Genomic DNA, 27,215 nt, shown 5'->3' with positions numbered 1-27,215 from the left:
TGTCTTACTGCTGACATGGAGAAAGTCTGAGTGGTCTGGATAGAAGATCAAACCAGCCACAACAGTCCCTTAAGCTAAATATAGGGCATGGCTTTGATTCTCTTCAATTCTATGAAGGCTGAGGGACATGAGGAAGCTGCAGAAGAAAAAGCTTAAAGCTTACAGAGGCTGGTTCATGAGCACTACGGAAAAAAAAGCCAAAACCATAACATCAAAGTGCAAGGTGAAGCAGCAAGTTCTCCAGAAGATCCAGCTAAGATAATTAATGAGGGTGGCTATACTAAACAACAGATTTTTGGGACACCTGGGTGGCTCAGTTGGTTAAGTGTCTGCCTTCAGCTCAGGTCATGATCTCAGGATTCTGGGATCAAGCCCTGCATCTTTCTCTCCCTCTGTCTGCCACTCCCCCTGCTTGTGCTGTCTCTCTTTGCCAAATGAATAAATAAAATCTTTGAAAAAAAAAAAAAAAAGAATATGTTTCATTTACAAAAAATAAAAAAAAATAAACAACATATTTTCAATGGAGATGAAATGGTCTTCTGTTGGAAGAAGATGGATCTAAGATTGTCATAGCTAGAGAGGACAAGTCAATGCTTGGCTTCAAAGCTTCAAAGGACAGGCTGACTTAATGTCAGGACCTAATGCAGCTGGTGACTTTCTTTTTTTTTTTTAAAGATTTTATTTATTTATTTGTCAGAGAGAGAGAGCACAGGCAGACAGAGTGTCAGAGGAAGAAGCAGGCTCCCTGCGGAGCAAGAAGCCCGATGCAGGACTTGATCCCAAGACGCTGGGATCATGACCTGAGCCGAAGGCAGCCGTTTAACCAACTGAGCCACCCAGGCGTCCCTGCAGCTGGTGACTTTCATTGGAAGCCAGTGCTCATTGACCATCCCGCAAATCCTAGAGCCCTTCAGATTTATGCTAAATCTATTCTGCCTGTGCTCTGTAAGTGAAACAACAAAGTCTGGATGACAGATGTCTGTTTATAACATGGTTTATTGAATATTTTAAGCCCACTGTTGAGACCTACTCAGGGAAAAGATTTCTTTCAAAATATGACCCCTCATTGACAATGCACCTGGTTACCCAAGAGCTCTGATGGAGATGGACAAGGAGATCAATGTTGTTTTCATGCCTGAGCACAACAGAAATTGCTGGTTTGCAGGCCTGTAAGAGAACTGATCTCTGATTTTTTTAATTAAACAACTGAGGTCTGGAAGGGTTATTAAATGGTTTGCGTCTAACATTACACAACAAGGAACAACAACAATAAGAGTATTAATTTTATCAAATTCTCTTCTTTTAGTGGAAAGGAGAAATGGACAAAGGAAAGCGATTAAAGAAATATTAAAATTGACCTCTAACAAAATTAAGACTAAGCATGTAAAATATTAAAACAATTTTTAAAAAACTGTAGGCAAAGTTTCCATTTGGACATAGGGGACTTCCCATTTCCTAAAATTCATAAGCAGTTAATTTGCCAGTTTGTGTTTAAATATTCAATTCACAGGAAGAATTACATGGAAGCAGTCCCTATATTAAGAACCCCCAGGCTATGAGTTGAAAAATGAAGAAAGCAATGGCACCTATGATATATCCCATCCACCTATATATCCCAGATCCCTTTGTTACTTCCCCATTCCTGTTCACCCATTCCTGGATGGGACAAAATATTTATTTTCTTGTTAACCTTTCTGTGCCTCAAGTCTCTCCATCTAGGGAGCTAATAAGTTCTGCCTTACAGAGTTATTAGGAAGTCTGAAGGTGATTTAAGACAAGCATCTAGCTAAATGCCTAATATGTTGCTTTAATTCTCAAACCAGAATCTTTAGTTCAGACAGCAGTAAGGTAGCTTTATACACAGAGACAAATGATGGCTGCTATTATTATCATAATTATCATGATTACCACCCTAGGCCAAGAATCAGCTAATGGCTGGGTAAGAGAGAGATGCAGCTTGACTCAATGCCTCTTCCTCTTTTCCCTTCAGGGTAAAGGTGCACCCCTAGAACTCTTCTGTTTTTCTTCATACTGACCTCTTCTTGCCTTATGCTTTCCATGTCCTTCCATCTCCTTGCACAGTACAAATGTAAATATTTAACCATGATGTTCTGTTCAGTTTTGCGGTATACATCTCCCACTGGCTGCATCTGCCAAGTCTCCTTCCTTGTTTCATTTCCTTATGTAGTTTGTAAACTTTGACTGTGAGTTCATCTTTAGAGATATTGCTACCTATGGGAGTCCAGCACTCCCTGAGCTCTGGAAACATTGCTGTACAGACTTTTCCATTATATGGGTTAGGTAGTATAGACATTTGGGTCCTGGGTTTCGGAGGTGCCAGAGTAGTGATGTCAGTTTCTTGGGTGGTGGTATGTAGCGAAGAATGTAGTCATGTGAATTCAGACCCCAGACTTGAGCTGTATGGGTATGAAGCTGTGCACAGTCTGTGTGTTAACAGCTAACTCTTTTCCTGCCATAGTCCAAGTGGATGGTAGGCTTCCTTGCAGCCTCCTTGGGCCAATGGGAGCATATTTTTCTATTATCACCTTAGTGTCTGTAGCAGGTTGTATTTTTCAAAGAAGGATACACTAATACATACTCATTCCTACACGTTCTTCCTTCAATGTGATGTTGATACTCCTCCTTCAAGCGATGAAGTCTGTGTTCCCTCTTCCTGAAACTAACTTCCTGCATAAATATAGTGCCGTAGAAGTGACACTGTGTGATTTCCAAGGCTAGGGCGTAAAAGGCAATACAACTTCCACTGGCTCCCTCTTGGGATCTCACCTTTGAAATCCAGCCACCATTTTGTAAGGAAGCCACCATATAAAGGTTCCAGTTGACATCCACAGCTAAGGTCTCAGCCCACAATGAGCATCAACCACCAGATATGGGGATGAATGAGCCTGCAGGTGATTCTAGCCCCAAGCTTTCGATTCTTCCATCTGAAAACCCAGACATCGTGAAGCAGAGCCAAGCTGTCCCGCTGTGCACTGTCCGAATTCCTGACCCACAGAGTACAATAAATGGTTGTTTTCCGCGACTAAGTTTTGGAGAAATTTGTAATGCAGTCATAGTAACTGGAACAGTACTCCATTGTGATTTCCAGCTTTCGGCAGATGCTCAACAGTGGCTTCCTATGTGAGTGTTCCTTCATTGCTGGCACCTGGGGATTTCCTTCTCTTGGTCCCTAGCTCAGCTACATTTCCATAAATTATCTTATTATATTTTACCCAGCATTTGAAATATTCCAAATTAGAATGGAGTCCCATCCATGTCAGGTCCTTCTGCCACATGACCCAGGAGTTCCCATAACTTTTCAAATAAGGACATAGAAGATTGATGCTTTTAATGCCTTTTATATATAAAGATACTTAAAAATAAGAAAGATAGAAAAAACCTATAGAAAATGAATTTATTACAGGACAGATAGTTCCTTCCAGAAAAAAAAAATACAAATGATCAATAGAAGTTCATCCTCACTAGTTCTCAAATAAAAGCAAAATAATATAATGAGCTATGACTTTTGCCAATCAAAATGGCAAGGATCTTTCTTTAATACTAGACAACACAAGACGAGGTTCAAGGAAAAGAGGCACTCTCATAAGTTTTCAGCTTATGTATCAGTATATTATGTCCAGAAAGCAATCTAGCAGTATATATGTCCTAATAATTTATATGCTTTTGATCCAGCAAATAATATAATAATTTATGTAATATTTTATATATATATAAAATACAGTAATTTTATTTACTTTTGATCCAGGGATTTATCCTAAAGGAATGGCCATTGATACATACAAATACAAGGATGTCAAATCCTGTATTTTTTATAATAGAAAAGAAAAAAAAGGCTGAAAATAACCCAAACATCAAAGAGCACTGGTAAGATTATCTTTATTTTTAGCTTTATTTAAAGCAAAATAGTTTTCAAGTGAACATAAAGACAAGTTGCAGATTCATTGAGAAAGCTAGATGTTTATTTACCCATAATGCCAGTCATTGTGCTAGGAGCTGAAATACAGAAATGATGAAGATGCAAAAGCATATAGTATGTTGGGGGAACAAAGTAAACAAACAATTATAGTTCATTACAATAAATATTAGTGATAAAGGTACGTTTCAATTCTGTGGTACAACAGAGCGTTTGCAAACCTAGCCAGATGGGGGAAGTAGGAGTTTTGCTTTTGTTTTTTAGCAAGGGATGTTCAAGCTAAGTCCCACAGGTTTTCAGAAGTAGAAATTGACTGCGACGGTCAATAGCCTGAATGTTTACTTACACTCTTGCTCCTCCAGAGAATAGAATGTTCCTAAGAAGTGCCTACCTCCCTGTGATTGGAACATGAGTGAGCGTAATGTGTAACACTTTCTACAAGAAGCCTTTAAAAGCAGGTCTGCTTTCTCTGCACCTTCTTCTCCTTGCCACAGGTGAGATAATAGGGAAGTGCTAATGAATGGAAGAGCCTGGTCTTACAAGCAATTGGAAGAAAGCTTCCTGTTGACCAGGACTATCTGCTTTGGAATTGTTATGTGAGCAAGAAAGAAACTTACCCGTTAAGTCACTAAGATGTTGAGGTCCATTTGTCATTACAGCTAGCAACAGACTAATCCATGCAATTTTTTATTCCCAAGTGTGGTATTAGCTCACTTATTCAAATACATTCACTAAAGCATGTACTGTGCGCAAATCAATATGCCACGTGCATGACAGCTATGAAGAAGAATAGAGATTCTGGCTTTACAGAATTTCCAGTGCAAAAGGAAAAACAGCAGCCACTCACACAACTGTAATATAAGGCAACGTGTGACATTACAGCCTGAGGAGGGAGCGATGTCTCACATCAGGACAGTTTTAAAAAGGCAGATGTCATTTTCAAATGGAAGTTCAAAAAAGACTTGGAAGAGGCTAGAAAATGCAGGTATAGGCATTCCAGGAAAAGATACAGATGTGAAAGATGCCTCAGAGAATGGAGCAGGATTCAGATAAGGGCTCTGTGAGAGAGAAGGAAATGACAGTTTGAGGTGAGATCACAGACAAATCTGAATGCTAGCCCAAGTGCTTTGCACTTCTGTGAGCAATGGGAAGGCACTGACGGACTCTGAAGAGAGGTGTGGCACATTCAGGTACGCTTTAGGATTAATCTGGCAGAGACTGGAACCAGTTGAGTCCACTATAATAATAATAGTCCAGAGTGCTTAAATTAGACTAGCAACAGTGGGAATACAACAGCTGATTGAATTTAGGAGGTTCGGCAAAGAAAAAATGAGTCAAAGATGACTGAGACTGTGAACTAGGGTGACTAAGAGAATGATGAATTACATTCAAAGAGAAATTGCTAATCTGGGGATGGAGAGCAACAAAGAGCTCGGTTTTAAGTAAAATGAGTGGCAGACATCCAGGTGGAGCTACAGAACCTGGGTCTAGGCTGTAGGAATTGGGGACCGTAGCTTCGGTTGGGAGAAGAAATTTTAAGAGTCACCTATTCACTAGTGAGAATTGAGGCCAGAGACTGGATTAAAGTTGCCAAAGAAGACTTAAGAGGCAGAAGAAAGCCAGATTTCCTTAAAAGGTCCACAAAGCAGGAAGAGAAAGAAGAGGCTGGGAGGTGACTGGAGAGGCAGAGAATACAGAGGAACCAGAATCATAGGAAGTACTGGACCATATCCAATTCTACAGAAGCTCAAAATGGAAGGAATAATTAGCAACACAGCAACACCAAAAGTGCAATCTCATTTAATCCTCAAAGAACCCGATAAAACACAATTCCCAGTCAGTTCCTGACCAGGAATTCCCACCCAACAAAGAACACATTTTATTCATCTGAGTAAAAGGAGCCCGGATTCTAACCTTGATTCTGCCCTGCAATAGCTGCATAACCACAGGGTCACGAAGAAAATAATAGCGCCTCCGATTCTCAGAGGGTTAGTGAGGATTAAATTTCAATGCACGTAAAGTGTTCAGCATGGTGCTGGACATGTAATAAACACTCAATGAGTGGAAGCTATTGTTTTAACTGTTTTTAAATAATAATAAACACAGATATTTTATAACACAGTCTGTTGATGGAAATGTCAATCAGTAAAGATGTTTCAGAATGCAAGATTCCACCAAAACTTTTTAACATACATACACACATGTGACCCAGCAATTCTGCTTCAGGGAATTCATTTTACAGAACTGCTTTCCAAGTGTAAGAATGTTCATCGTTGCATTGTTTGCAATAAGGAAAAACTAGAACCAATCTTAACGAGGAATGGTTACATAAATTACAATACGTCCGTACCATATGATCACACATTCATATGATGCAACTACCCTATCAATGCAGACCTAAGTAAACCGCTATGAAGTTATTTGTCACATCTTTTTAAGTGAAAAAGACAATTTCTAAAAAGAATCCAGATATGATTCCTATGATGATCCAAAAAAAACGAAAAAAAAAAAAAAAAAGAAAAAAGAGTAGAAGGATAAACACTAAATTAACTCTAAGAAGTGTTAGAAAGAAAGGAGAAAAAGGTAAAGAGAGGGCCTTTACTTCTAACTCTATATTCTTCTGTATGAATGAGAACTACTAAATGTGTTATAATGTAATTTTAAAAATGTTTAAGAAATGTCAGAAGTATTTTTGAAGAGATACCACTGTAACAGAGGATTTAAACCCACCATTAGCAATGTAGATAAAAAGTCAATGAAGATGGACAAGCGGGGATTTTTGTGCTTCAGAGAGTACAATACCTTGAAAATGGTTGCAAAGTTGCATTTCTCTAGACAGAGGCTCCAGTTTTCATGCCTATGGCCCCCAAAAGGTTGTAGAGGTAGAATGACCCATACAATAGAACAGACACAAATCTGTTCTAGCATGTGTAATCCCTCATGAAAAAAGTAATAAACACACAAACTATAGGTAAATCAGAAATGGCACAAAGCAAAATTGGCATGAAAACGGAGCCAGAGCTAATTAACAAGGTCAGTGTCCCAAGTCCTGCCCCACATGGCTGGGTTCAAGAGGTACAGCAGCAGCCAAAGGCAGAAGAGAAACAACCCCTTCCCCACACGGCCCTTTAGTTTGAACCCTGAGCTGGCTGGAGGGATAGCCTGTAAGAGCGCGTCCACCTGAAGCAGGGATGCTCGCACTAGCCTGTACAGAGCTTGAGGAGTGCTGAAACACACTCTGGCAGGCAGGTCCTCGTGTCCCGTTTTCAGTCCCATCTCTCTGCTTCACCCGACCCCGCCGAGCAGCTTTGGCCCGGTCCTCAGCCACTCCTTGCCCGCCAGCCACTCCTTGCCCGCCAGCTCCCCTTAAAGTGTATCGAGAGAAACCTTGGAGTGATTCATGTGCCTCCCTGGGCTAGCTTCCCCTGCCCGGAAGGGGGCCTGACCAGCTGACTTCTGGTCCCCACCTCCCCTTCAGCCCTGCCCTGCAAGGTCCCCACGCTCCCCCACCCCCCACCCCTCCGTTCTCGCTACGCCGGGGGTCCTCCGACTACCCGCACTCACTGTCCCCGCAGCTCCACCTTTGAGGAAAGGGGCTTCTTTGAATGCCTGGGCCGTGTCGGTGGTGCCCAGGTCTGAGGCTCCGGCAGCGGGGTCAACGGGGGCAGGGGACAACGTGGGAGCCAGTGGCCGCCCTCAGCAGAGCCGAGCCCTCGGCCCAGCTTGGCCCGGGCACGGGGCTGGCAGCGGCGGTGGGACAGAGAAGGCGGCCCAGCGCTCGTGCGGGCTCCGCTCTCGGAGCGAACATGCTCGGCTCCCGGCAGCCCGGCAGCCCGGCAGCCCGGCGACGCTCCGGAGCGGAGCGCGTCTCGCCCGCCACTCAGCCACGCCCGGACCGGCGAGCCGCACCGGTTGCTGCAGCCCCGCCCGCCCAACGCGTGCCGGTTGCCAGGCGCCGGGAGCTTCCGGGCGGCCTAACGCTCTGGGTCACCAGCCGCTCCAAGCAGGGACTGATGATTAGGTTGCCCCGCCAGGAAGGCCCCTGGGCGGCTAGAAGGCTGCTTAGGATTCACTCGGCAACTACTATAGGTGCCACCACTATATAGGGGCACCTGCAGGGGCACTGCTACGGCGGGTGGTGGAGGGCGGAGTGCAGGTTGGGAAGGAGCTGAAATGAGGCTGGGTGTATGGGAGTCAGACATGGCCCAAGTTCAGGGAGGCACGAGATTTGCGCCAGGCGCCTGTAGAGTGGGTAGTGGGCAGTTAGACAAAGTGACGTTCAGTTCTCTGGGTTGCATTTTTAAGATTCAAACTAACCAGGCTCTCCAGAGTACTGATGAGTGTGGAACTTTCAAACAGCCCAGCAATACCTGCTATCTCAATGTCAGGTTAAGTGACCTGTCATCCCAGAGTTCCCTCACCATGCCCACCCGAATTCCATGTTCTAGGTCTCCTTTGTCTAGGTTCTTTGGTGAAAGCTTAGGTGCGTGTCCCCTCCCCAGTAAGGAAGCCTAGCACCCTGACTTGCGTGATAGGACCTTAGCATCTATACTTTTGCTGAATTAAACCATCTAGCTCCATTTCATGACCCCAAATAAGGCTGCAAGTTTAGCCCTAGTAATAGATGGTTTCAGATTTTTCAAAACTGAAGCTGCTTTCAAACACACTTTTCTGTGTTCATTAAGTTTCACACTCACATTTCCTAGTTCCTCTGGTTAAGAAAACTCTAATCAGATCTGGAACCTAATACTTAACGCACCACTTACTTGTGTGATCCTGGGGGAAGGAAAGTTAACCCCTCACCTAAAAAATGGGGATAGTGGTATACTTACCTAATGAAATAGGCTGCACATTAAAATGACGCAGAGAATTTAAAGAGAAAGGCACGGGACCCATCCCCCCAACTAATCGGTTCTAGGATTGCTCTCAAAGTGGAAAAGGGACCAAGGATTATATAAAGTGTACACCAGCAGTCAATACATGATTTGAATGTTTATTATTAAATGGTCTGCTTTTGAGTCTGCTGTCATATCCTCTTGGCTGTCACATCTGCCACGACACTGCCTCCCAACTCTTGACTCCTGCTGTTCTATCACCAGTTGTCCAAATTCTACCTCCTTTGTGAAATTTCCCAATCTGCACAGCATGAACAATTTCCTATACTCCCCTAACATGCTGTTCTATTTTCACATAATTGATCCCTACATACTAAAACTCATCTTTGAGTCCTTTACAGTAATATATGTGCATGTATACATACATACATACATGTATTTAATCTCCATGAACCCACAGTGCAGCCCCCAACTCCTCTGACCATTCACCAAGGACAATGTGCCGGCAACTGGAAAATTAAAACTTTAAATCCTATTGCTTTCAAGAGGTTGATTCAATCAATAAAGCAAAAGGACTGCAAAGCACCAGGCACTCCCCATTCTAGGTGCTAGAACAGAGAAGGCAATACTCAAACCTTATAGTGGTACATAGTACTGTATGTACTCTCAAAACCTTGAGTGGCTGTGAAAAGCAACAGGAATAAATGGAAAAGTATTTCAAGTAGTAAGAAATGCTGTGAAAAATACAGGGTTATATTAAGAAATGGGTCGTAAGAACTTTTTCTAGAATTACCAAGTAAAATACACAGACCTGAGGGCCAAGTGTTCCAGACACAAGATTACAAGGGCCAAGAGTAATCAGAAGCTTGTCATTTTTAAGAAACAAGAATATATATAGCTGGGAACTAAAGATCAAAGAATGGCCCTCCCAAACATTTCCCTGCAATAATTCCTGGAATATGCTGCCTACAGACGACTTCTGCTGATGTATTTAAATTAAGGAATTTGAGATGTGGAGACTATCCTGGATTATCTGTGTATCTCAATTTGATCACAAGCGTCCTTAGACTTTGAAGATGGAAGAAGGGCTACAAGCCAAGAAATCCAAGTGGTTTCTAGAAACTGGGGAAAAAAAAACAAAACACCAAGAAACTGGGTTTTCCTCTAGAGCCTTCAGAGAGCAGGCAGGCCTGATGACAACCTGACTTAGCTCTGGGAAACCAATTTTGGACTTCTTACCTCTGAAATTGTTAAAGACAATAAATCTGTTTTAAGTCCCTCAAGTTTGTAATTTGTTACAACAGCAACAGGAAACAAGAATTTAGTGCCTACTCTGTATCAAGTACTAAGTTGAAAGGATTAAAAATCTGGCCTTAAAAAGTTTTAACCAAGCAAGGGGAGACATCTGTATGAAAGCAGATGGTTGGCTGGTTCAGTATCAGTCTGTAAAGAAAAGCAGTGGGGGCAGAATGCTGTCAGTCTTCCCCTACAGGTGGTTCCAACACCCCAGAAAGCTGACACATCCTAGACATCTCAGTAGCACTTGTGTTATGTATAGCTTACTAAACAGACTGACACATGAAAGCATAGGCTCTTTTCCTTTGTATGACCCTGCTAAACGCTCAAGATATAATATACAGTAAATAGTACTTACTTAGCACTTTGAGCTAGGTCTGCTCTGAACACCTGAGATCTTTATCAAAATCCTAGATTAGGCACATCTAAACTATCTTCCCCATTTTGCTAATAAAGATTCATTGGCCCAAGCTATTAAGTGAAGGCTGGATATGAACTCATTTTGTCTCCAGAACACTCAATCCAGCCTATGGCAAAAGAACTTCCAAAGCAGTATGAGGTAACAGCTGCTAAAGATCAGTGAATGCAACAACTAAGCTTCATGACTTGAAGACAGGTAGCTAGTTTAAGATCTTAGAATGCTGGAATGTTGAAGGGCACAAAAGTAAGTTTACATAAGTGAGGTGAATTTTTGTAGAACCAGCTGGGTGGGGACCAGGCTTTCAAAGATTGGTTTAGCCTTCTAGGGAACAGTCCCTTATAGGTGATACCATCTTTTAGGAGGTGGGTTTTCTAAACAAGGTGTTAACCTGCATTTCAATAGTTTCTAACAGTTCACAAAGCATTTTTATACCTTTTCGTCCTCACAATCCTGTGAAGGCAGACCAATTACCTACTCTACACCCTAGGACCTAACAGCAGAAATTACCACCCTGACATGCCTTCCTCCTTTCCTGCTTTGCAACTGCCTAGGTTCCTTTATTCTGAAGCAAGCACTTTAGACTGCTCTATGGCAGTACTAGATGTCTGCAACTCCTCCCTTACTCCCAAACTCTCACATGGTCGTTTCCCCATCCTCTGGGCCTCTGGCCCCAGTCAGAAAGTAATTTGTATGAACTGAATCTCCCCAACTGAAACATGTCCAGAAAGGACATGTACTGCCAATATACCGTTTATCCTACATATTCCCACAGATGTTCCTATCCCTCCACCAGATTCAAAAACTTTTGCTTCTTTGGGTAATGCGTCCATTTGTGGGCTATAAACAAATCTACCACTAACAACTGATGGTGGACATTTACTGAAACACCAAAATTTCTTGCAAAACACTAGTACACTCAGTAACATGTAATACTGACTTGACAAACTCAAGAACCTTCTGAAGATGGTTCTAAAGAACCACCACACCACTGGCACAATCAATGAGGACTACAAAAACTTTTTATATGTACTTTGTATTATGTTCTACACTGAAAACTATCAGTTCACTAATCTAAGTGAGATACATCCAATACATACGAATATTACTTATAAAATAACAAACCTTTTCACGTTTTTGCTTGTTAGTGCTATAGGTGCTCCAAAACAACTTGCATCTATGAGCACTAATTTCATTTTTTTCCTTTATAACATCAAAATGCATAACGGAATTATTAAAATCTCACCTAAATATCCAGAAGATGCAAAACAAAAAATGGAACACAAAAGGAAAACACATTCACAACAGTACTTTATAGAAAAGCCAAAGCCTCAGAGGACAGAACTTCAGCAACATTATTTTTCTTTATGAACTGAGTTTTTATTACCTTACCTATAAATCATGCACAAAAGCCTATGAAATAGGCTTCCTTAGAACAGACCCATCTTGGCTAACTATGTGGCACAATGCAAAAGTGAAAAATTAAGATATATTCTTCGTACAGAAGAGTCTTTAATAAACCTAAGTAATGTTTTCCACCAAGATACAAACGCTACCCTAGTTTTACACACAAAGACTGTTGACTTTTAATTTTTTAAAAAAATTTGTTAGAGAGAGAGGGAGAGCGAGCGTGCACACGCAAGCACAGGCAGACAGAGTGGCAGCAGAGGCAGAGGGAGAAGTAGGCTCCCTGCTGAGCAAGGAGCCCTATATGGGACTCCATCCCAGGATGCTGGGATCATGACCTGAGCCAAAGGCAGCCGCTTAACCAACTGAGCCACCCAGGCGTCCCTTGACTTTTAATTTCATCACACACTTAAGACTTGCTTTAATAGTTGAGGGACAGGGGCACCTGGGACTGAGTCCCAAGTGGGGCTCTCTGCTCAGTGGGGGGCCTAATTTACCCCCCTCTCTGCCTGCTGCTCTACTTGTGATCTCTGTGTCAAATAAATAAAATCATTTAAAAAAAAATAGTTAAGGGACAGCAGGGTCAGGCTAGCAAAAAAGTCACCAAGATGACAACACATTTCCATTTGAGAGTAGTCCTTTATTAACTGGCCCGATTACAAAAATAATCATAGTAGATACCTGAAAAGGGGGGGAAAAAAAGCTCATTAAAGAAACCACCTTAGTAGATTACAATTAACATAAATCAAGAAATTTTAAGAAAGTGCTTCAGAAAAAAGTGCTTAAGAAAAAAAACCCAGGCTTTTTTTTTTTCTTTCCTCCATAAATATCCACAAAAAGAGTAATTACACCAACAGTATCCAGGTAAGATGACTGGCTTTCCGCCCCTTAAAACTATTAGAACCCAACCCAACACTTAACAATATTTACCCAAGAAGCCCAAGATCACCACATTTACTCTTATTATTAAGTAAACTTTTATTGAGATTTAGCTGCTCACCTTAGTTCATTCTTCGAATAAGCCTATTGATCTGGTCTTCCCTGTTGCCAGCATCTCCACCTTCCACAAAATGGGTGGTCTTTTTCTTCATCCCCCCTCGTGGAGAAGATAATTTGAAGGGCCATAAAAAGTTGTTTGCCTCTTTGAAACGTTTTCCAACAGTATAGATCTCGTGAATCAGATCCTCCATGCAGATGATGCCATATTTACCTGAACATTTTAAAGATCATTAAAATCGTTAGCTGTTTTTATAGACTTTAGGATATTCAGCAAGGAAAATTACAGGCCATCAAACTTCAAATCAAGAGTAAAGCAGCAAAGAGGAAAATTCATGGCTGTATTTACAAAGATGAAGCTTGAGCCAATGAAATCATAACCTACGTTTTCCACAGACTTGTGCATTGTAGGGAATATGGATAGATTAATAATAGAATGAATATACGGCAACAAGATGACAGAAAATTGTCAAACTTTTCTAATAATCAAGTTTCTCCTATAGGCAGAACCTACCAAGAGATCGGGCAATCAATGTGTTATCTGTCAGGGCAATTCGCTTCTTGTTGATTTTGCCATAACCACGCTTGTAGATCAATTCATTCACTGACTTCAGGTTAGGGTATCTAAAGTAGAAGGAAAAAAAAAAAAAAAAAACAAAAAAAACAGATCTAAATGACCAAATAGGATTATCACCATCTAAACATCTGAAATCCATCTTGCTAACATCCAGTTCAAAAGGGACTCTTAGTAAAGGACAGACTTACCCCCATGCTATATATGGTTCCACAATCCTTAACATGTTAACTGAAGCCTTGTTGAGCTTAACAAAGGTGCCATTGAAGATTTGACGAAGGCGAAGAAGCTGCAACACCTTTCGAACCTTTGGGCTCACACCATTGATACTGCAGAGAAAAAAAAAGACAAAATTCACTTAGCTTTATCAGAATTTTTATTAAGAATAGGAAACAAACCATTATAAATTCCGGACAAGTCCCACCTAAATAAACAGAAATCTTTTCATGTTACAATGACCACTGGCATTTTTCCTTTAGTTAGCTACTCTTGACATTTTAAACTTCCTGACCTGTTTTCTTTTTTAGCTCCTGAGTATTTATAAAGTTTGATTTTCAAAGCAAGTAACATGTCTTATCTCATGCTGTCTAGAAATATTTAACTATGTTCTGCAGTTTTCAGCAATGTTCTTTCAATGTGAAATTTAATTATGAATTGATACTTTCATTCATTTTCAACAGGCTGGTTCTGAAGTACTTGTATTACCAAATCTTTTTGCCAATTATATATTTAAGCTTAAAAACTAGGAAGACTTGATTTTATCCTAGAAAACTCATTACTTTTGAAAATGGTGCATCACAATATGGCACATTTTCTATAAGAAGTTTTTTTCCTAGAGGCCAATTTCAATGTATTGTGGTCTGTGTGAATACCCTGTCTCACAGATGTTCTGCCTAACAATTCAACATCGGAACTTCTTTCTTTCTTTCTTTTAAAATTCTATTTTTGACTGAGAGGGAGACGGTGAGAGGTAATACAAGCAGGGGGAGTGGGAAATAGAGAAGCAGCTCCCTGCTGAGCATGGAGCCTGATGCGGGAGACTCCATCCCAGAACCCTGGGATCATGACCTGAGTCAAAGGCAGATGCTTAACGACTGAGCCACCCAGGTGACCCAACATTGGAAGCTATTCCTACTAGCTTACCTAGAGGCAGAATTTCTGTTGGTTTCTGGGTTGGTTCAGCAGCTCTTGCTTTGACCATAGCTACAGCCATGTTCTGTCCACCAGCAACTTGCTATCTTATCCCCTGACCCCTTTACCACTTCATGCTGTACGCATCTTTGTAAGAGCACTTATGAACTTACGGTCTAGCTTCTTTTGAAGATCATCTCCAGGACACGGAATGAAAAATTCAAATGCTCAGAGAACAGACAGGGCTTTGGGCACAACCCTCCATGTTCTATGCCCAAAATACCTTTGTTATGCCCAAATATCTTTATTCCAGTGTTTCAGAACCAAAGCCCCCAGAAGCAATGTCACGTCTTGCTGAGACCATGGCGCTTTCCCTTCAACACCAGAAGGCAGTTAAAACTGAACTCACCCTCTGATCCTGATGACAAACGCCAACTTGGGTTCTGCAGGTACGTAGAAGTTGCCGGCTTTTCTCGCCATCCTCGCCATCCGAATCTCAGTCCTGTACATCTGTCTGTACTCCTTGTGGTAATGCTTAGCTTTTTCGTAGATGAGCTTCCTCCGTGCCTTTCGAAGCTGAAGACCAATACTAGTTATTCATCGGATTTTGAGTTCCCAAACACCATCAGCAATATCAGTTTAACTGTCCTACCTACTGCGACGCTAGTTCCGCTAGAAAAACGTTCCCTTGAGAACGTCTTCCTCGCCACAGCACGCGTCAGTATCTCAAAGTGCAGACACTGCCTTCGCTGAAAAAGCACCTTAAAGAGCGAACGACCAAGCTCGCCGGTACAGGCGGTGAGGCTAACAAGTCTTGCTGAGAAAGAACATCTAGCTCCCAATCCAACCACAAGGCCTTTGCGGGGAGAGTGCCTCAAAAGTTTACTTACCATCTTTTGAGCAAACTTCTTCCTCAGACGCTTGATCTTCAGCTCTGCGAAATTCCTTCGCTTCTTTTTCAGGGTTTCTGGCACAGCAGGAACCTTCTTTTTCTTCTCTCTGGCATCAGTGAACACCACCACTTTATTAGGAGTTCCAAGCGCCCACGACATCGCATTACTCCTCATCTGTACTGCGCAGGCCTCGTCATTTAGTACCACTACCGTCACTGCTTCTCAAAATCTCTATCTTCAGCTACTCTAGCTCCAGCACGCTATGGTGGAAGACGCAGACTTTAGGGAGTTTCTACGCCAGGTATCCTCGCCTTTTAACACGAACCCCTTCACTTAAATTAGGAGTCAGGGACGACCATAAATTCACATCTAATGCACCGTCAGCCCCGGCCTCCGGGAACTGGAACACCTAGAGCCACTGAGGAACGGCTGCGAGACATTATTCCTAGACTAACGAAGCTGAGTCTAAGGGCCTAGGATTCTCAGGAAAAGAAACGTAAAAAGCCTCCCAACTACCACCGATTCAGAAAGTCTAAAGTCCCACATGCTAACACCAAAAGCCTGACAACGGGGACGACTGGGCCAAATACCAGCTAAGCATGAACCCAACTAAAACGTTCTGCGTCTCCCTTTAAAGACAGGAATACCCACCGGTCCCGCACATACTCGGCTCTCACACCTCGTTCCCTGTTCATCTCCAAAACCTCCGCCCCAAGGCCGCCTGCATCCCATCTTAGCCTGGCGGCCCCACTAGTGTCACAGAGCGTCACAAACACACAAACAAATGGGCAAAGGTACAAGCTACCGCCGGATCGAGGGAAAGTGAGACAAAAGATCTCTGGTTTCGCGGATGGAGAAGGATTCTCAAGCGCACGAAGAGCAACTTACTCTGCACCCTCCATGGTTCCAGCCGGAAAAAGAGGAAGTCGGCGCATGCGCGCTGTCCACTTAAAGACGACAAGAGCGAAGCCCCACAACTCATAGGTGTCCCAGGATAAGCCAGAAAACAACTTGGAACTGAGAACTCGTCTTGCAGACGCAAAATTAAGCACTCCCCTGATTCTGCACCTTACGATCAAGTTTCGGGTAAAATTCGTATGAGAAAATGCATGCATCGATTACACTCTTTAAGCGATAACATAAGAGCAAAGAGTGCTGACACCTTGACTACTTGGGGTCCTAGTCCCTAGGCTTAGCTGACAGGGTACTTCTCGAATTCCACCCAGTACTGTAAGCAAATGACAAGCCGCACGGGGGCGAACTACAAATCCCGGCATGCAGCACTTTCATTGCCTGCCCGGAGGTAGCGCAACGTTTGACTGGGACTGTAGGCGACCACTGCAACCACTGGTTGATTTCAGCCAGGGGAAATAAGAGCCTTTCGGCCCACGTTCCAGAGGGCTAGCTGCGATTCTAAGTCGCTGTCAAGACCCGGCTTTCGACGGCCTTCTCGGCTCTCTGCCAGCCCTAGCCATAAACGGCACCCTACTGCCGCGCTGCCGAGGTCCTTCTCTCGGCTCCTCCAGCCTGCAGGGCTGTCTTCCTCAGCGCCTGATCGCAGGAGGGGCCGTCCAGCATCCCACGTTTAACGAAAAGTGTCGAGATAGGGACTAGCGCGGACTCGACGGCAGGAGGAGGATGGCCCGGACACTGCCGACTGCCAGGCTTGGCAGGCGGAGGCTGGGACACCCCACGGCAGGGGGCGTGAGCCCCGAAGGGAGGCGCTACGAGGGCTGGAGGCTGCGGCCACGGCCATGTGAGAGGGGCTGCCCCGCCGCGGTTCGGCGGACGGCGGACGGCTGGCGGCGGGCGGGCGGGCGGGGGGCTGGGCCGGGGGCGGGGTGCGCCCGGGGGCGGGGAGGGCCGAGCGGAGGGAGGGCCGATGCCGCCGCCGGCTCTTCCCGGTCGAGGGTTATATAGCGCGGATCGTGGAGCCCGCTCAGAGGCGGCCGGGAGCGCTCCGACTAGCAAGCGGCGCTTCGCTGTGGAGCCCAGTGCCCAATTGACAGCCGTGGGGAGTGCAGGGCAGGGCACTCGAGACCGCGGGGACAGCTGCAAGCCGCTGGGCAGCGCTCGACTGCGCCGAGCGAGTCTCCCCTTCGCGGCGCTCCCGCTGCCCCGCACCCCACTCTCCCACCCTTTCGCAACTTGGGTCAAGTTGACAACTCCCGCGGCGGCCGGCGGGCCCGTGCGGTCTCCGCTGCGCGCCCCTCCCCCGGGGTGAGAGGGAGCCGCCGCGCCGGCTCCGGGGACACTCGGGCGGCGGCGACTTGGCCATGAGGGCAGCGCGCGCCGCCTAAGTCGCGGCTGTCACCGCCGCTGCAGCGGGACCGACCGGCCGGCCGCGCGGGCGCTGCGGGACGGGCGGGCGACCGCCGGCAGGAGGCGCCGAGCCGGGCGGCTGCTGCGGCGGGCACAGCCCGGGGGCCACTGCGCCGAGCCCGGGCGGGAGTGTCCCCGCGCAAGCAGGGAACGGCGCCGCGCACTCCAGCCCGGAGGGCACCTCGAGGGAGGGCGCGGGGCGCAGCCTTCTGCTCTCGGCGGCTTTGACAAACACCCCGGGGGCCGGGAGCCCGGCTGCCCTGCGCGGGGTGGACGCGGACGCTGGACTCGTGCGCGGTTCCGGGCGTCGCGATGAACATCGTGGTAGAGTTCTTCGTGGTCACTTTCAAAGTGCTCTGGGCGTTCGTGCTGGCCGCGGCGCGCTGGCTGGTGCGGCCCAAGGAGAAGAGCGTGGCGGGCCAGGTGTGCCTCATCACGGGCGCCGGCAGCGGCCTGGGCCGCCTCTTCGCGCTCGAGTTCGCCCGGCGCCGGGCACTGCTGGTGCTTTGGGACATCAACACCCAGAGCAACGAGGAGACGGCGGGCATGGTGCGCCACATCTACCGCGACCTGGAGGCGGCCGACGCCGCGGCGCTGCAAGGTAACTCGGACCTGCGCGGGATCAAGCCTCTCCCCATCCCCCGAGGCGTCTCCGGGAGGGCCCGAAACCCCACTGTCTGAGTGAGCCCCGCTTGCAAGGAAGAGAAGCACCCCCTCGTTTCCTGCGAGTGGAATTTGCCCCGTGAGAAAGGAACACGGTCACCTCTGTATTAGAAGGGGGGAAGGTGTGCCGAACCCTTGTCTTCCCGGAGGTACTCGGGGAAGAATGTCGGGCTTCCTAAACTCTCTGAGGATAGCGAAGGCAGAGCGAACTTGCTAGCCCAGGTTTGAATTCTAAAGAAATGCCTCCCTCCGGTTTGCGATGGGGCAATGAAGTGTCTGGGAAGTTATTCTCAGACTCGACTGATGAATGTATCTATATTATTACCGTGGTCTGAATCGCCGAGGCTGGGGCAGCATTGATGATTTCACTATAAGTTTAGCCACAAGAAAATAATTAACATTGTTTAACCAGGGACAAGTAAGTGCTTTAGTTACATACTCAGTCTCATTGAAAGATATTCTACCTTTCAAACCGCTTGGAACATTTAAGCCTCATTGTAAATTTATTTCATGTTTTTGATAACGTCAGGAAATCTGCCTCATGGTATATTTATTAAATAACCTGAATCTGAGTTTTTTTTTTTTTAAGCCGAAGTGGAGACCATAACCAACCATAAATATTGGTCTAGGAAATTTGGTAATGGCTCTTACTCTTTGATAAAATTTTTCATTTCCAGATAAAACATTGAACTATACCTGGAAGCTTAATTTGAGACACCACCCCTCCCCCATATCGATCATTTTTTTCACTAAAACTATTGGCACCTGCCTTTTAGGTCAGAAAATCAAAGGTCGAGAATGTTACATTTTCAACAGTGGTATGGAGAGGTAGCAAATACAGATTATTGTGTTCCCTGCCAAAACCTAAAAGAGAAAAGGTATTCAGAAACCAGGAAAGAGAATTTTGGTTTTTAAATTGAGATCTTATGTGGTAAAATTGCATATTTACCTGTAAGTTTCATTTATGTGAGGTGCTTCTTAGGAGATCTCAGCTATTCCAGTTAGAACAAACCAGTGACCTCCATTCTTTCATGAGAAACTTTAGGTTCATTTCTTGGCTTTGGATGACTTCAGACTGTTAACTGCAGTTTTGATTTGTGAGCCTGAAGGAGAGTTTCCATTTTGAGGGTGCCGGTACTAAAAGAGTAAAAGCCAGTTCTGGCCACCGTTCCTCAAAAAAGAGGAGTATGTAGTGTTTGTGTGTGGGGGTGGGGTGGGGTGTTACTCTCTGGGCTGAGATTAGTTTTTTCCAGGTGTCTTTAGCTCCAGGAAGCTGTTCCCATGAGGTCTGACTTGTATCGGGCTTGTCACAATTACATGATTTTCCCCTAAGCAAAGTTATCCGGTAAATTGCTGTAATTCCCAAAGACTTTTGGGGGAGGAAGGCAGCTGTAAGTTCAGTCATTGGCAAGCCTCAGGGTGTTAGAAATTTGAAGCTCACTGTAGTATTTTTGTTTTGTGTGATCTTTGTCCTACTGATTGCCATGTGACTCACATTTTGCACCCCCTACCCCCTTCTCTGTTCCATTCCCCCCCCCCCTTCATCTGGACTTCTGAGGACAGCTGGAAATGGTGAGGAAGAAATTCTGCCCCACTGTAACTTGCAGGTTTTTACCTACACCTGTGATGTGGGAAAGAGGGAAAATGTCTACCTGACGGCAGAAAGGGTCCGCAAGGAGGTCGGCGAGGTCTCAGTCCTGGTCAATAATGCTGGAGTGGTCTCTGGGCATCACCTTCTGGAATGTCCCGATGAGCTCATTGAGAGAACCATGATGGTCAATTGCCACGCACACTTCTGGGTAAATATAAACATCCTTGTTTTTATTACTAGGCCCTCCTCAATGAGAAGGTTGGGAAGGAGCCAGACTTCAATACCAGCCTGAAAGACACCTGTTCTGTTTCACTGCAAAGCTGCTTTCTAATTTGTTATTTCCCCGTGGTGAATTACACTGCATTGCCAGTTACTATCAAATAATTATTTTCTACCCTATCCCATGCAGTCTTTCTGAAGAGGGCAAAGGACTGAACATTTTGAACTAGTTTTGAAAGATTGCCATAAAAATAACAAGAGGGAGCATAAAACCCTGGGTTTGTTTATTTTACTTTCTGTTGAGTTTGTAAAACATTGGTTGTTCTTATGAATTCCTGAAGTCAGAGTTTAGGCTTCCAAATTACTGCTCAGCCGCATTTTAGAAAGTGCCAGAGATTCTGAGATCAGCATTTGTGGTCCACTGGGAGTGGTCAGGCCACCCTAGCAGTCACTTAATGTCCACTGACCATCCATAGGGTCTGTGGCCTTGTCCTGATGGAGTACATGTCAGAACCTTCTCAGCTTACAGGATGCCTCTCTTAGGAGAACAGAGGTCACCCTGCTAGGACCACAGAGTCACTATATGAGGGACAGGAGGACTGTGAGAGGGAACGAGGGACTTAAACCATATCAGCTTCTAGCCATCGGAGCTCCTATAGCATCTAAGGATGAGGGGGAAGGAGCGCCTTCTTGCTCTGGGGACCAAACAGATCCCAGTTTTTCACCTAAACTTCAATAATGGAAGGTGTGAAGCTCTCCCCTATAACTCTGCACTGTGGACCTTCTTTATTCTCTTTCTCCCCCACAGTAATTCCCGTTTACTTTTGTAGACATGTAAGAGCCAATAAAGAAAGGGTAAGGAGATAGGAAATTTCGTTTTGTATTTTCTATAGGCGGATTAGCCTTCTAATAGAACACCACAAAGAACTGTTTCTTCTAAATAGGTCACATTAAACCTCCTTAATTTTTTAGCAACTGCCTACAAACTTAATCTGGCTTTAGAAGTACTTATTCAAATGTTGTTCCTTGAACATCAGACCATTTCTCGGATCCTGAAAGAAGCTTACTTTAATGTTTTATTTTAAAACATGAGCTTTATTTAATTCATTTTCAAACCTCTAGAAATGAACACACAAGTGGTGTGAGCTAACTCATATGAATGTTTTAAATGAGTAAGGAGATTACCAAATGCACTTTGGCAGGATTTAAGTATGCTTGTGCACATGAGCGTGTGCATAGGTATGAGAGAAAGAGTGTATGTGTGTGTGTGTGTGTGTTGTGTGCATTGCGGGTGGGGAACTGAATAAAAGTCCTTGCTGCCATGGGGTGCATAAGAACAAGTGGCAAGGGGGTGGATCAGGTGAGAAAAGACCGGTACAAATGAATAAACTTGGCATTATGGTTTATCAAGAATCTTACGTTTTTATAATTCTGAGTAAAACAACCACCATTTGAAATAAGACATGTCAATTGTGGATGGACTTGTAGTTTTCAGAGTAGAATGGTAAGGATGAAGCTGCCTTAGAAACTCCAGTTGCTCTCGGTCAACTTGTCATCTTTAAATAGATATACAGCCATTGGTAGGCTGGCTAGTTGTGAGCCGTCAATACCAGGACTGTTCTTTTCCAGTAATCTTTGATTGAGATGATCCTCGGTTTCTGAACTGTAAACTTTTACCTATACTGTGCTCTAAAGTTTAGTCATCTTGCTTGCGTTCTCTGTATGATTATTTTGCCGGATAATAAAATTTCAAACATAACCACACTTTTAAATCTGCAGTTAAATACCTCAAGAGGAAAGCAGCCTCTCTTTGCTAGACATTCTATAAAATGAGAGCTAATTGAGAGTGTGTTAAACACAGAAAATCCATAGCTTTGGCTTTGAAAATGCACATCGATTGATAAACTGTGCCTTAACATTAGGCTACTTTCTAACCTAAGGAGAAAATTGAATCAAATCTCCAATAGAAGAATGATTGTGGAATTGAACCCATATACTAAGGAGGAACACACCACCTTCCCAGAGTCCTTACTTTGCTTTGAGATGTTGCTTAACTACAGAACTTAGGGAGTTCTTGGAATCCTTGATGGTAATGACGTCACTTCATATTAAAATATGGGAGGCTCCTGAATTCTCCAGCTGTTTTTCCCCTAAGCATCTAAACTTAAGAATTTATTTTCAATATTGAGTCAGAAAATCATTTTAGAGTTGGAATTTCTGACTTCTTGCTGAGCCTTATAAACCCTTTAAGAAATTGAGATCTAGCAACTAAAATTTAGAAGAAGGCTTACTATAATTTTTACAGTGATTTGGCAGGGGGTGGGAGGTGGGGGGTGTTAGATGATGTAAGAGCTACCTGAATTCAGCTTCCCTTCCAGTAGTCCTCTTAGGCAAAAATGTCTGACAACTATCTAAAGATATATTAGCATGTGCTGTTTTCCTTCCAAAGAAAATAACCAGTGTGTCTTTTTACTGTATCTGGGTGGGGAGAAGAAGTTGCCCCATACATTTTATTTAAAAAGTAGATCAGCTGAGCAGAGAGTCGTTTAGTCATTTGAATGATTAGTCTTGAGCCAGACTTGTAAGTAGCAGTTGCTGTCTGTTTTCATAAAATACTGAATGGTGTGTTGATCCTGACCCAGCGTTAAATATAAAGTCCTGTGCAATAAGATGGAGAACCGTGTGGACTTCCACTGAGAAGCTGTGGGCCCTCTGCTTAAAATCCCTTCTACTACTGCCTCTGCCTTCAAGACCTTCTTCACCACTCTGGTACATTTTAAGGCCTAGCACAAGTTCCTAACACAGTCTTCTCTCCCCATTCCAGCCCTTTTCCTGGCATTTTCTAGTATTAGAGCTGCAAGGATCCTTAGAGATCATCTTGTCCATCCCTTGTTTTCTGATGAAGCTGCAGTTAAATGGCTTGTCTAAAGCTTTCTCTTTTCTTGCCATTAATGTCTTGCAGCATCTGTGCATTCTCACCCTTTGTGGCATAGTATGTGCTCTTTGGTTTATTATTATTTTTTTTTATGCATCATGTCCTGAAATTCCAAAATAGATGGCAAGCTGTCTGAGGGCAGTTTGTTCTATCCTTCCTGTTTGTTTTCCCCTGCTCGGAATAGGACTCTACTCCTAAGACTCAATGAACATGCAGTAAATGAGTGTTCAGTAGGCTAGACTTCTGTTTAAAAATTCAGAAGATCACCTACTCAGGATGCTCACGGGGGCCTGTCTGCTGAAATTTCGAAAGGTAAGCCTTATGGTGGACTGACAAACGCTGTGCAAGATTGAGGAGACCTCAATGGCTCACATTCATAATGGTTTGTATCTCCTTTTGTTTTGCTACACAACTTTTCCACTCTCCCTGCCCCACCCGGGTGCTCACATTTACTATAGTATATTAAATCTGCTCATGGGTGCCAGGCTAGCAACTTGAGAAGGCCGGTGTTGATAACCCAGTTGAAAACAAGCTCAAATCGAATGTGTGGCAACCATTCCTACCTGTAATTCCCTTCTTGGTTCTGAACCTCATACCGTTTATTTCCTTGCACATTGAAAGTTTTTGCTGTGCTCAGCATTATCCTACCCAGCCCTCCGGTCTGCAGTGATGCTCCCACCTTCCAGGATTCTTCTATCACCAGCAGCTCTCCTAGGAACCTTCTCTTGGTCGCCCGTCAAGAAGTGATAGGTTTGGGGTAGATTCCAGTCAGTATAATCTGTTGTGCAGTGTTCTCGTCAGGGTCAGTGCAAGACCAAGGAGAACGTGTGCAACACAATGCACTTTAATGTTGCCATAATCCTAGCAACAATTCACTTAGGCCCTTTCTGTGGCTCCATGGGATACGAAAGCTGGAAAATACCTTGCTCATCTCCTTTGAAACATGGCAAGTCGGCCTCCATACAGGAATTGCAAGCCTGTATTTTCCTCAGAACATGAATATTGCTTCACTTGTTATTTTTTAAGAGGAGTAGAATCTTAGCCTGCCATTTTTACAAGACAGAGTTTATCTGTAGATCCTTTTTGGCCCAAGAGCTGCACTTGGCCTTTATACGTGAGCAGCAAATTGATCCCTGATTAACCAAAAGGGGGAAGCAAAAGCATTTAACTCCAGGCCTTTTATGTTCTGAAAAAATTTTGCATGGTAAAGGGCTAAATCTGTCAAATAGCAAGTCGGTAATTTACTTCTATTGATATGGTAGTCAGACAAGATAATTGGTAGTTAATTAATAGACCACTTAACTTAAAAGGTTTCACAGTTTTAAAATACTAATTACTGAATTAGGCATTTATCTATATCCAAATGTCTAAAGTCTATTTAGTTAAAATCCATCCAGGAAAAGTAAAAGCCCACCAGCTAGATCTGAGTAATGTAGCACTTAAAGACATTAGTGCTATGGTAGTACCTAATATCTCATGAATGGTCCCTAATCATTCATGTTTAAGTTCCTATGTGATTTACTGGTTTTTAATCTCAAGTGCTGTATTGTTCTCTGGTTAGAGAAACCTAGTTTTTTGTTCGAGGTCTCTTAGATTTAGAATTTTTAAAAAATCATTTCTAAAGTATTCATATAAAACTCTTTGGCCAGTTATTCTTCCTTCAAACCATAATTTTAAGAATTGTTATACCATATATTTTATAAAGTAGTATTTTCCTATCTTAAGGTAGCTACTAAGAAGTTGGAATTCATGGCCAGTTTTTAAGTCTGTACTAGAACTGGCTTCTATTGCTAAATAAATATCATAAGCTTAAAAATCAAATGTTTGAGATTCAGAAAGACTTTTTATTTCAACTGAACTGTAAATTGACACGGGGTAAGCATACTTTATCTTATTAATTCTTGTGGTCCCATTTAAAAACATCTCTCAGGTAGCAATCACTTGGATACTTGGGACTATATCCCTAACATATTCCTATCCCTAACATTTCATAGCCTTGCTTCCTAATACAAAATAAGATCATGTGCCCCTTAAACCTCGAGTTTCTGTATTTGGTATGTTATGTGGTAGGCCCAAATTGCTTCTATTGCTACTAGAAATCAACATCTGTGGTGTGATAAAATGTCACTTTACATAACTGGTATGAGCAGGGCACCATCCTATAAAAATCCTTGCAGCATCTTTGATGTGTGTTCGAATGTGTGTCCAGATACGTCAGTGGTTTAGAAAATATTGCTAAGTGACCAAGATCATATGAAGAAATTGCAGTGCCCGCCTTGTTGCCAGTGTGCAGCTTGATCTTTCTACAGAATGTGATCCTGTTAACCATCTCTTAAACTCCAGTCTTTAGTTTCCACGATAAGCCCACTTTCTCCTGCTTCTCTTCTGTCTTCCTAAGTCCTCCTGGCCTCCCTACTTCTGAGATGTAATGACTAGTATTACATGCTCAAACTTCTTCTCACTTTGTAACTCTAGCGGGGTAATCTGTTTATTTCAGTACCTTCATCTAATTTCTGAGTCAGTTCCCAAGTTCACACAGCTGTTTTGGCTGTTCCCCTCATTCCTAAAATCAATAAGTCTCAAAACTGAACCAACTCCTGTTTGCCTCTTCTTTAGTCCCCTGGTATGGCCAGGGCCAGGTTTGGGAACATCAGCAGTATCTTTAATTCTTCATCCTGCCCACATTGGGTCCTGACTCTTCTGTTGCTGCCATGTACTTTGATCCCCTCCTTCCCAGTCCCGTGTCCTCACCTGTGCTTCCGTTGCCTCTTGCCTGGACTTTGGAAAGAGTGTCTGAACTTCTTTCCCTGTTCCCGACTTTTGCTCTTCAACCTATGATTATCTAAGCAGACTCGAATTTACTATGTGTATGTATAGGACTATGCTGACAAGAACCTACTCCAAACCTTTGGGTGACCGTATTGTTCACAGCATGAAGTCCAGGCTCATTAACATGGCAGCTTAGATCTTCTAAAGCTGCTTTCCACCTGCCTTCCAAATTCATCGCCTATTATGTCCCCTGGTCAACCCTAAACTCCTGCTGGGCTAGACACCCTGTGCCCCTGATGGAGCCCTGTGCACTCAGCTGTTCCACCATCTGAGACCTGTCTTACTGGGAGACAAAGGCAGTTGAATAGTTTAAACAAAATGTATCACTCCTTCTGGGAGGGAAAAAAATATTCAAAATACTTTCATGTTGACTTAATAGTATCTTCATAGATTAAAGAGGCGGTCGTTGTAGAGTAGTTTAAGTCCTGGTTCAAGGAATGGCCCACTCTTGCTTGCTTATGTGCTATTTATCTCTATTCCTTGAAGCAAATTTGATGTTTGGTCTTTTCTCCCTTGTTATTTCTACATCTAGGACTTCATCCATTATCTGTAGATAACGTAGTAGAAATTATTCTATAGGACACATCAAAGTGAAGGCGTTATTTAACCTGGGCTAACACTGATTAAATAGCTTTTTCAGAAAAGCTGAATGGAGGAATGTTCCCTGGGTGGGGCCCTCAGCCATTTATTGCAGGATTGGATCACAGGGCCTAGAGAAGAGCTACAAGCCCATGGCCAAATACGTAACTGCGCTCATTCTCCGGATTTATTCTCTGCCCTTAGGTTTTTCACCCTAGCCATTTTCAGATTTTTAAGATCTTTGGCAAATTCTTGTGAATTGACTTTAGTTAACTTGAAGTTTAATAACCTCATTTGGGACTTAGAATAATTTCTTGAACATACCCCTTGTATGTTGACTAGCTAAAATTTAAATTGAAAAAAAATGTAGGAACACCCCCCTTTTCTTAAGCTCCTTTAGTTAAGGAATATTAATAACAGACTCCTCTAAACTTTCTGTTCTGTTTCTTTCAGAAACTAAAATTAAGCCTCATTCAATTATGATAAGTAGCCAGTTTGCCTCCATTTAATCCAGATACCGGCCTATATGGATAGATGTGTAGATGACATGTTTATTTGCTTGTTTTAGAATGCCCAGTGAATAATAAGGCTTG

The 27,215-nt window shown here is 43.6% G+C and overlaps 3 protein-coding genes across 6 annotated transcripts in view; 1 reads left to right on the top strand and 2 right to left on the bottom strand.

Annotated features, from left to right (window-relative positions):
* Positions 1-20,267, bottom strand: part of C4H8orf89 (chromosome 4 C8orf89 homolog) — a 35,432-nt gene extending 15,165 nt beyond the window's left edge. Inside the window, exons 1-3 of the mRNA XM_047725489.1 lie at positions 20,257-20,267; positions 14,204-14,211; positions 7,499-8,974 (exon numbers count right to left, since the gene is read on the bottom strand). The gene's annotated coding sequence lies outside the window, so the exon portion shown is untranslated. The remainder of the gene's footprint in view (positions 1-7,498; positions 8,975-14,203; positions 14,212-20,256) is intronic.
* On the bottom strand, positions 12,510-16,512 carry RPL7 (ribosomal protein L7). Of its 2 annotated transcripts, none has more exons than XM_047725487.1 (7): positions 16,373-16,512; positions 15,482-15,590; positions 15,001-15,167; positions 13,652-13,789; positions 13,401-13,510; positions 12,891-13,100; positions 12,510-12,571 (listed from the first exon to the last, which is right to left on the bottom strand). In XM_047725487.1, the coding sequence occupies exons 1-6, from the start codon at positions 16,417-16,419 to the stop codon at positions 12,892-12,894; spliced, it is 780 nt and encodes a 259-aa protein (XP_047581443.1). In that variant the 5' UTR covers positions 16,420-16,512; the 3' UTR covers positions 12,510-12,571; position 12,891. The 2 variants fall into 2 exon arrangements, with proteins under 2 accessions (XP_047581443.1, XP_047581444.1); XM_047725488.1 differs by lacking the exon at positions 16,373-16,512 and adding an exon at positions 16,136-16,194.
* The window catches only part of RDH10 (retinol dehydrogenase 10), a 28,966-nt gene continuing 18,411 nt past the window's right edge, over positions 16,661-27,215 (top strand). Inside the window, exons 1-3 of one of the 3 annotated variants that reach the window (XM_047725486.1) lie at positions 16,661-17,188; positions 18,159-18,407; positions 20,077-20,268. In XM_047725486.1, the coding sequence (XP_047581442.1) occupies positions 17,123-17,188; positions 18,159-18,407; positions 20,077-20,268 (507 nt within the window). In that variant the 5' untranslated portion in view covers positions 16,661-17,122. Of the gene's footprint in view, positions 17,241-18,093; positions 18,408-20,032; positions 20,269-27,215 lie in introns of those variants that run through there. The other 2 variants (XM_047725484.1, XM_047725485.1) reach the window with 2 other exon arrangements.

This window comes from Lutra lutra, chromosome 4, assembly GCF_902655055.1.
Source record: "Lutra lutra chromosome 4, mLutLut1.2, whole genome shotgun sequence".
NCBI classification, from domain to species: Eukaryota; Metazoa; Chordata; class Mammalia; order Carnivora; family Mustelidae; genus Lutra; species Lutra lutra.
This window is presented reverse-complemented; position numbering and strand designations above follow the sequence as displayed.